Raw genomic sequence first — 10,776 nt, 5'->3', positions numbered from 1 at the left:
GTTTTAGTGGTATACTAAAACTGTTATTTTTTATGTAAAGAATGTGTTTACTTCTTATATTTTATATTTGCATTTCTCCGGAAGAATATTTTTAGCTGTAAGACAATTAATTTATGTTTCGTATTGCAGAAAGTTGTTTGATAATGGAATTAATGAAATATCAAGCTAAAAACAATTACATCAATGAAATTGCGTAATATAAATATGGATTGATGTCGTAGAAAAGCCTCCTACACATATAAAAAATGCTCCTTCTTTTTGGTGTCAAATACAATTAAAATAATTCTACTTTTTGACTTCAAACAAGTTTTTATGTCACCGAAAAATTAAATTATATTCGATATAATTGGTTAATGAGACGAGAATGTGAATATTTATAAACCAATGAAACCAGGACTAAACCATTCGCTACGTGGCAGATTTTTTTCAAAATGTATTTGACATTGGCGGTCGTATTAGTGGTTTGTCTCTCTCTCTCTGTCCATGGACAACGTAAGTATGACATTCGTTAGTTGAGTTACTTTGTTGCGATTCAAATGTTATTTTGATGTATTATCGATGCTTGACAAATAGGGATGCATGAGACAATTTCAACGTAAAAACTTAGGTATTTCGAAATGATTGAGCGTTCGTAAAGGCAACATTTTATATGAATTCTATATAGAGAAATCGTCACTATTTCACAAACTACTTAAAAACTGTCTGATATAATTTCATATATATATTAGTTAACATTCTTTCGTATTTCAAAAAGAACATTGAAGGTCGCCGACCCCTTTTCTTTGTGCAATAAAAAAACACTAAAATACTAAAATTCCCGTTACAGTTCTATAGAACATATTTCAGCCAATTAACCCCCATCTGAAATAATTTACCTCCAATTATCTCGCCTCGAAAGAGATTTTTGTTTTTAGAATAAATGTTTGTTATTTTACCATTCAAAGTTTATGTCTAAAATTCATTTAAAATATATTAATTCAAATATATCACTTTTAATGCATTTTATGGCAAATTAGTAAATTGATAAAATGCATGCCTGTATGATCTCGCATGATGACAGAACAAAATGCCCAATGTGATCAGTATTATGTACCGTGATAATTTGCTTTTGATGTCCAAAAGTGTACAAAAAGGAAAGCATAGAAAGTGTTTAAAGCAGAACTAAATACATTATTTCAGCAGACGATGATGATGAGTATGTCAAAAAAGACGATCATGGATATTATAGAGACAATGACTACAAATACTACGAATACAAAAACACAGACAAATACTACGGATACAAAGACACTGACGAATATTATGGATATAAAGACACCAACAAATACTACGGATATAAGGACACCGACAAATACTACGGATATAAAGACATCGGCAAATATTACGGATACAAAGACACCGACAAATATTATGGATTTAAAGACACAGACAAATATTATGGACATGAATATCAGAATAAAGGGTATAATGATGGCAATGGATACTACGGCCAGTATGGAAATGATTATTACGAAGGTCGGAAATAAAAGTCACCCCAAAAAATGGACATGGACATGAAAAAACAATTTGTGTTAAAAATAAAAAAAGTTTGATTCAAAATTGAGTTATGTTTTACATATAATATAATATAATATAATATAATATAATATAATATAATATAATATAATATAATATAATATAATATAATATAATTTTAAAAAGACAAACATCCGTTTAAAATTTCCTTTCTCTCCCTTTCAGCTATCATCCCCTTTTTCAATGACCTGAGAAACGTAGGAGAAACATGTATTCAAGTGCAATACTCGGTTGTAATCTGTGCCATACTTAGATTATATATCCTTGGGAGGCCGTATACAGGGAATATAACCTCGTCGGTCATTGTTGAGGTTGCGAGCTAGAATACGACCAGTTCGAGTGTATTATAAATGTTGATTCAGAACTTGAAAAGAGAGGTGGTTTATATACATTTTGTATCGAAATAAATAAAAATAAAAAAAGGATAAGGTCAATATTGTATGCATTTATGTTTTGCACTATAGTTTTTTTTTCACACGTAAACATAGTAAACTGTGGTAAGTTAACATGGCGGACGATTAACACCAGACTCTAACTTTGTTTTGAAGTTGAAAAGAAAAATAAATTGCATGACAAAATTATCCAAAAAACAAACAAACAAACAAACAAAATGAACTGATATTGAATTTTGTTTGTATTTAACATGTATAGAACTTGAACATGCACTTTTTAAATGAAAAAAAAATCAATTTCAATTTTATTTTCTTATATATTTCTTTTTATTTGATCGCATTTGATTTTAGCTAGTAAGCTAGATATTTTTCAAGGCCTTATTTTTATATGATTTTACTTTCTTATTGCCTTATTAATAAGGGTGCTAATTGGTATGGATGGGTTATAAATCACTTTGGTAAGAGATAAAGGACGATTTCGGAACCAAACATATTTTTTGTCAAAGGTATATAACATAAAGTGCTACAGATAAAATTGCAATGTCGCACATTTTGGATCAAAACTTTCGTAATTTTCCTGGTCGACATATTCTACTATCATCCACTCATCACCTCTCATTGTTTTAAACGTATTCGTAAAACCATATGAATTTATTTTGTTACGTGATCGTGTTATGAGTTAAACAATATTTTATATATTTTCATGTTGGTTAAGACGAGTTTGCAAATAAATTACAGCATTGTGTACAAATAAAAAAATAAATATAATTCACTGATTGTTCCTACATATACATGCACCAATACACAAAAATGCGTACTTCAAGTTCTTTTCTTACTTTGCCTCGTATTGAAGGGGTTTGTTTTGAATCAATCAATTTACACGTCCACCCTGCCTCTGTTGTATCTATTACATATTCTCGAAAGTCATTAGTCTTGGTTTCTAATTAGAAATAAAGTATTTGATAACTGCATCTGGTTTGAAGTTTTTAAACTTTGTTATTCTTAATCGTTCTTCACACCCGAATTCCATGAAATGGGTATTTCGAGCAGTGTTTGCTAATAAATTGTGTAAACATCCCTTCGCAGCCCAATTTTTTTTAATTTTATTTTATTAATTTTGTTTTTGTTATATTTAATACCGGTTTCTGTTTACACAGAGCACCTTAACAGTTACTTTGCTACGATTTAAAACTATGTAATTAAATTTATAACAATGTTTTCATGTACTTTCGCCGTTTTTGTATTTGCATTATGAGAGATCAATTAAATCTTATATCTTGTACCTATATCGCTTACTCTTTATCTCAACAAACTTAATATATGGATTAGAATGCAACTTATGTGGTTTAATATATGTCGGAGAAACACAAGAACGAGTAAATAAAAGAATGAGCAGTCATCGTCCGGGAATTAACACCACCAAATTCCCGACAATTTATCAACACTTTAATCAACAAGATCATTCAATCCTCTCCATGAAAGTTCGTATTTTAGAACAAAATTACCATCCTACGAACAGTAAAAACTATCGTAGGGAAAGAGAGGAGTACTGGATACGCAGACTAGGTACTGCAATACCTTACGGATGCAATGACAACATCAAAAGTATAGGAAACCTTTCAACTTTTTTGTTGCCATCATTTTGGATATTGGTTTCCACAGACTCTTTAAACCAGTTTGTGTGAAAAGTCAAGATGAAGAAAAACGATCATGTCTTCCACTACCGTTTGTCAACAATGAGATAGATGCAATTAATTTGGCTAACATCCTCCATCACAAAAACGATACCAACAAAATTCCCCCATATTTCAAAGACAAATCCATACCAATTATTTCATATTCCTATACTTTACCCATCGCATCCAAAATTTTCAATTATAAAAGGCTATTGTAGAACCTCGAGATTGAGGACTTCAAGGCTAAACCACCTGACTGTTCTTGCAAAACCTCTCCATTCAAATATGGTCCTTCTGATCACGTCGTTACGGGAGATTTAACCATTATCGAAAACGAATCTCTGCGTAATATCCTTTCTAAAGGTTCCAAGTACCGTGAACCACGCTCCAAAAGACCCCGATGTAGCAAAAACATTGTGTACTATACATGACAAATATGTTGTCACACCAGCAGACAAAGCCCAAAACAACATTGTTTTTGTCTGCAAAACGTTTTATATCCAATGTTTATTATCAGAGGTAGACGTAGAAAGTAATAGCAGTGATAAGACCTACACTGCTACCACTCTCTCCAAAGAAGAGATTGTGGAAAACCATAAATCTGTGCTATCCTCTTTTGGTCTCTCTACCAAGGACGAAGATTGTGATTTACCGTCTATGTACTGGATTCCTAAACTTCACAAGAATTCATACAAACAACGTTTCATAGCTGGATCTGCAAAATGTACCACCAAACCTCTTTCAAAACTTTTAACTTCTATACTCACAACTGTCAAAGAGGGTCTACAGTCCTACCACAACACTTGTTACTCCCGTAGTGGCATTAATTCAATGTGTATCCTGATAAATTCGAAAGATCTTATGGAGACAATCAGTTCAAGACTATTATCTGAATATAAAAGCATTAAAACCTATGATTTTTCAACACTGTATACTTCTATTCCAAATACTCAGTTAAAATCCCGACTTAAAATATTATACATCGTTGTTTTTCCAAAAAAAGATGGTACACCTAGATACAAATATATAGTTCTTGGTAGAGATTCCTCATACTTTGTAAGAAATAATTCCAAATCATCTTCCAAATATACAGAGGAAGATGTTTACAAAATGCTGGAATTTTTAATTGACAACATATTTGCCCAGTGTGGTGGACGTGTTTTTCAACAAACGGTCGGCATTCCAATGGGAACAAATTGTGCTCCTTTACTTGCTAACCTATTCCTTCACTCTTATGAGGCTGACTTTTTAGCTGATCTGATCAGAAAGAAAGAATATCGTTTTGGCTAGATCCTTCAATCTCAGTTTCCGCTATATAGATGATGTATTATCTTTAAACAATCCTAATTTCGGGGATTTGATACATCGCATCTACCCAAAAGAACTTGAGATAAAGGATACTACAGACAATGTGAAGTCAGCCTCATATCTTGACCTACACTTAGAAATCGATGGTAAAGGAAAACTATTTACCAAACTTTACGATAAACGTGATGACTTTTCATTCAGAATTGTCAACTTTCCTTTCTTCTGTGGCAACATCCCTTCGGCTCCTGCGTATGGAGTATTCATATCACAACTTATACGTTATGCCAGAGCTTGCCGAAACTACGCAGACTTTTTGTATCGAGCTAGAACTCTAACAAATAGGCTTCTGGAACAGGGTTATGTTGCTACAAGATTGAAGTCATCATTACAGAAGTTTTATTGTCGTTATCATGAACTCGTGGATCGTTATGGTGTATCAATCAGCACCATGAAAACTGATTTATTCAACGGGTCATAGTTTTCCTTCCCTCGTTTGTCTACCCCGGACTTGACTTTTTTATGAGAAACTCCGCGGGTGTTTCTAGAATAGCAGAGGACGCTGACCCTACCGGTGCACCTGGTCCATGCTCCCAGTTTTTAGTGGAGTCCGAGTTGCTCATTTACTTTTGTTACTTTGTATGTATGATTTTAGTTACTTTATGTTATTTGTTGTGTATGTCTGTTTTCCATATCTGGTCTTTGTCCCTGGATTACATTCTTTTGATGACCGCTATAACCTTGGTTCCCTTGATTACTCTTTCATGCAAAAAGTGGAGTGCTTGTTTACACCTTTCTAATTTTTTTATACTATTCCTCCTAGTAACAATGCCATGCCTAAGGGCAACAAATTTAAATTACTTTTGATAAAAGTGTATAAAACTGATTAGATAGCAGTTAATTTAGATTTGTTTACAGACGCTCAATAACGTAAGATTGCCGAAATGACTTCCTACAAATTTTACTTAAACGCACATCAAAATTAAGTTGATAATCTACATCAATATCAAAAAGTTACAGATTTGCGTTTTGAATTTTAATGCAAGGATTTCTATAACTCTTTTTTTGAACCACCAAAATCAAACCTTTATCGGGATTTGCTCGCTTCATATTAATTTTGAACAATTCAATAAGTTTAAGAGATTATAGTCATAAAGTTTAAATCGAAACATGATAATCGATACATCAGAATGATAATGTATTGTCGCCGGCATAGTTGTACAATTTGCGGTATTTCGTAAATGAAAATATATCATTTAAACATAAGGAGCCAGGATAGATCCCGAAGACACCCCTCTATGAATTTCAGCCTAACTATCAAGAACAGTGTTCATTTTTATCTTATGCTTCCGATTAGTTAAGTATGATTTTAGGAGAGGGATGGATTGAGTAGAAACTCCTTATATATGCTAACAATTTGTCACGCAAAATTTTATTCATATGTACTAAACAATGCGCTAAGTGCCAAAAAGTTCCACATTTCAAAGGAAGATGTGCTTTGTCAAGATTTTGTTTTTTTCCAGCGTGAAACACATTTATTGTGAGAAAATGAGAGAATTAAGGCCTATTTACTTAATAGTTTACTGTTTTACGGATTCTGTTAATTGAGCATAATTGCAGGTACCTGTTTCGTGGTTTCACAATATAAGTAGCATTATACAGTGTAAAGTGTCAGTTGCTATAAGAATCAGGCAGGGAATGAAATATGGTATAAAAAAAACACCATTGTGAAATAGTAGTTTGACTATATGCACTATCAAAATCAAGGAAAACAGATTAGATTTTACATATCATGTTGGTGCATTGAGTAATAATTTCAAGGGCAGAAAACTATCTCAAAAGACTTCTGTTCAAACACTCTATTGGAAAAATTCTCAGCAAATCCAGTGATGCAGAAATAAAATAATGGTATTTTCAATTATTGTTCAGTTCTTGGGTACCTTTTTCGCACTTTCATGGGCCCTACAAAAAGAAAAATGAAGAGATGTACACAGCAAAAATGATTTCATTAACAGTGCTAGCTCAAGTGATTTTTAAATAAAAACTTGACTACCTGGTAACTGCTGCTAAACCAGTAAAAGAATATTGTTTATACTTAACACCGCATGTAAGATATACACACAACCGACCTGGAACAATATATCGGACAGGCATGCAGTATTGGGAAGGGGAACTGAATAAAAATTGAAAGTAGCCTCTAAACTGAAATCGAAATTAATAGTCTAAAACAAAGAAAATAATTAAAATATTCTATATTATCTACATCCGGAATGCTGATTTTTGTTTTGTATTAAATGGACGCAATTCGGTTGCCCATCCTTTCTTGCGTTTCGTTTTCAAAGACTTAATAACGCACAAAAAATGTAAAAAAAATGTTTTAAAGTCAGAGATAAATAAGAATAAAAAATTGCATGGGGCATCAACAATACGCATCCCAATTGCTTTTGCAAAAAAAGTATGTCATCATGGATGAAGAGGAAACATACCTGATTTACAACAGTATGTCCGAAGTAGGCCATGCCTTACTCATTTTACGTTATAACGCAAAAGAAACCCGAATTTCTCCATCATCCGATCAGGCTGTATTTTCACCTCATTTATTTTTCATCAGTACAATTACCTTGAGTTTAATGACGTCCTTTCATAATAGACATTACCAATTTCGAATAAGCCACATTACTTAACTAATCTGCCAGTTTTGTTTTCTTTCTCTCTCCACTTTGACTTAAAAAGCTATTTGTCTTTATTTCTATGTTTTAATTACAAGGTGTGTGTCCTTTTAAAAACTTTCAAAGCATTTTGTTTGATTGAATAAGAATTTTATAATAAAACCTCCAATAGTTTGAAGTAACAGGTTTTACCATTGGTATACTTTTTGATTTCAAAAGAAGTAATACAAATTAGGCTAATAATACTTAAATCAGAATCATATTTACAGCGAAAATGAACAATTCTTTTGTGAAAAATTTTTTTTTGTTTTTGCTGCAGACGGTGTTTGAAATTCAATTAAGGTACCATTTATGTAATGGGAATATCAAAACAAGTATTGTTCTATTAGTCATGAAAAAAAACATAAACATACTTTTATGTCAATTGGTTGCAAAAACATTTGATATTCAAACAGTTCATACTTATGCTATGATTTATATGCCTTTTTAATGGTCGTTAAAGTTTTTGTTATCCATTTTCTTTTTATCTCGAATACTTTTTATTGTTTCGGACAATAAAGCCTTTATAAACAGTGGATTTCGGAACTTTGTGCAGTGGATTGGAAGATGCATTTGACAATAGCAGTAATTTCAGTGCTTTGTATCACAGTTCATGGGACACGTAAGTCAACCAGTTTTATTTCTTCAAAATATATTGTTTAGTATCAGTCTTTGTTATAGTCAAAATGAAGTGTTTGTTGTACATGAATGATTTTAAAATTTGAGCAAATTTGTCAGCTTAAAAGCACTCAGAACAGTTCAAGGAAATAAAACATGTTTTTTATGGCATCAACAACAACTACATGTATTTCTTAGCTTGGGAATTTAAAGTTGTATTGATATCTTTGTATGACTCTTTTGATGCTAATATGTACTATCAATTTCATGACACTATTAGCAATTCGTAGAAAGATAAAAACGTTTACCTTACTGGTGAACCTAGTATGTGGCATCTGAATGAGTCAATATATGTATCATTTTGATTTCTCTGTACAATTCGTTGTTGATGTCTTTTTCTCTGCTTAATCTTTAATCTCTGGCTTCTGAATTTAATGTGGATGCCTGCGATCTTACAAAACTTTGAATTAACGATTTTTAAAAAATTTAAATTCACGACAGAGAAATTGTTTACAATATGGAAAGTAAGATAAAATAAGGACCATTGGTATTTTTATTAACAGACTGGCCATGTGAAGGAAACCCATGTGGAGACTACGGTTCCTGTCGGTATGAGGGAGAGAAGCATTGGTGTGAATGTATAGAAGGATATTACGGCGAACCATGTGGTATGATAGCTTATTATGTTTAACATTCGAATTCTTCAAATCGACAACTCTATCATACAAACGAATGAAAAATTTTCTTCTCGTGGGGAACCAAATTTCGTGGTTTACCAAACCCACTAAAACCACGAAAATTGATACTCAACAAACAATGATACGTTAACATTATAGTTTATTACATAACTACTTATAAGTGCTTGACGTAATTTGCAGTTTATCTGAACTATAAACTCAGCGTATCGACTAGAACAAATCAGAATTTAAACATTTTAGTCCTGAAATGAATAAACTATCTGACATGGGTCGTTAAAAACAGTTAACCAGTCAATTAATCAAATAGGATAATTTTGAATTGTATTTAAACATGCATTACCTGAAGATTACAATCCCGTACATTAAGAAATTTGTGGTCTTTCTCAAGTAGTAAAATTTGTCGAAAGAGTATGCACCCATTTGCTTTAAATACAAAAGATCAATGCTTATTACAGTTCCTGGGTCCGGCAAAGTCAGTTATGGATATAAAGACGATAGTGGAAACTATGACCAATATCAGTACTATGGTGACAACAAGGGTCAATACTACGACAAAGATAAATATAACAGCAAAGACCAATACTCTTCGAATGATGGAAATTATAACCAGGGCCAATACTATTACGGGGATACAAACAATGAAAATGGCCAATACTATGGTAGGGATAGAAATAACAAAAAGGGTCAATATTATGACGGAGATAAATACAACAAAAATAGTGAATACTATGGTAGCGATGATAAAAAGAAGCAGAGTCAATACTATGACAGGGATACATACAATGAAAAAGGCCAATACAATGGTAAAGATGGAGATAACAACAAAGCTCAATACTATGACGGAGATAAATACAACGAAAATGGCCAATACTATGGTAGCGATGATAATAAGAAGCAGGGTCAATACTATGACGGGGATAAATACAATGAAAAAGGCCAATACTATGGTAGCGATGATAATAAGAGGCAGGGTCAATACTATGACGGGGATAAATACATTGAAAATGGTCAATACTATGGTAAGAATGGAGATAACAACAAAGCTCAATACTATGGTGGTAGTAGTAACAATAACAAGGATCAACAACACGTTTCATGGAGTGGAAGGAAATGACATAATTGTTTTGGTAAATTAATATTTCGCAACACGACCAGATATGAAGATATGTCTTTTGGAACATATTTTCACAGATTGTTTCTTTAAAAATATAACATTTCACATTTAAAATTTATCTAAAATCATTTTCGAGACTTCTTATTCAAATTATATCGTTTGGTTGTATTAATTATACGTAAGTTAGTTAACATGTTTCACTGAACAATCTACTTCGGTGCGGAAAGAGATTTTTTTTGTATTTTTTTATCAATAGTTTTAAAGTTTGAAGTAACGTCAAATCTTCATTTGTATTATAATTTACTTGTTTAAAAGATGCTTTTTCAGTACTTTGAGTGATTTGGTATCGATGTTTTTTTTTATATAAATACAGTGTACCTGAAATTTTGCTTTCCACTACAAATAAAAATACTTTCATTTTAAACTGTATTGTTATTGAAGTTTGCAAATTGAGATATATGTATTTCGATTGAGTTATCGTTGTTCTGCATAATGGAAACGTTTGTAATTTTTCGGATGATTTGCTAATTGAAAAAATGCTAGGAAAACTTGTAGCCATCAAATCAAAATAAAACATGAAAAATTAGTATGGGAAGATACAGATATATCACGAATATGCACTCAAGAGTCCTGATAAATTTGTTTGAGCTTAATTGATGAATTAGTACGAAACTAGTCTGTTTGTGTGTG

At 32.0% G+C, this 10,776-nt stretch overlaps 2 protein-coding genes across 3 annotated transcripts; both read left to right on the top strand.

Annotated features, from left to right (window-relative positions):
* The first annotated feature begins 389 nt into the window (after nucleotides 1-389).
* Nucleotides 390-1,599, top strand: LOC148612575 (uncharacterized). 2 transcript variants are annotated; one of them, XM_088594175.1, is made up of 2 exons: nucleotides 390-492; nucleotides 1,183-1,599. In XM_088594175.1, exons 1-2 carry the CDS (start codon nucleotides 432-434, stop codon nucleotides 1,524-1,526), a joined length of 405 nt encoding a protein of 134 aa, XP_088450301.1. In that variant the 5' UTR covers nucleotides 390-431; the 3' UTR covers nucleotides 1,527-1,599. The 2 variants fall into 2 exon arrangements, with proteins under 2 accessions (XP_088450301.1, XP_088450300.1); XM_088594174.1 differs by having other exon boundaries at nucleotides 1,180-1,599.
* A 6,569-nt stretch (nucleotides 1,600-8,168) lies between these two features.
* LOC148612574 (uncharacterized) lies at nucleotides 8,169-10,510 on the top strand. The gene is made up of 3 exons (XM_088594166.1): nucleotides 8,169-8,278; nucleotides 8,838-8,942; nucleotides 9,428-10,510. Exons 1-3 carry the CDS (start codon nucleotides 8,224-8,226, stop codon nucleotides 10,084-10,086), a joined length of 819 nt encoding a protein of 272 aa, XP_088450292.1. The 5' UTR covers nucleotides 8,169-8,223; the 3' UTR covers nucleotides 10,087-10,510.
* The last annotated feature ends 266 nt before the right edge of the window (nucleotides 10,511-10,776 follow it).

The sequence above is a fragment of the Perna viridis genome, chromosome 7 (genome assembly GCF_037379345.1).
Source record: "Perna viridis isolate PV_CMFRI_1.1 ecotype Kerala chromosome 7, ASM3737934v1, whole genome shotgun sequence".
In the NCBI taxonomy this organism is placed as follows: Eukaryota; Metazoa; Mollusca; class Bivalvia; order Mytilida; family Mytilidae; genus Perna; species Perna viridis.
This window is presented reverse-complemented; position numbering and strand designations above follow the sequence as displayed.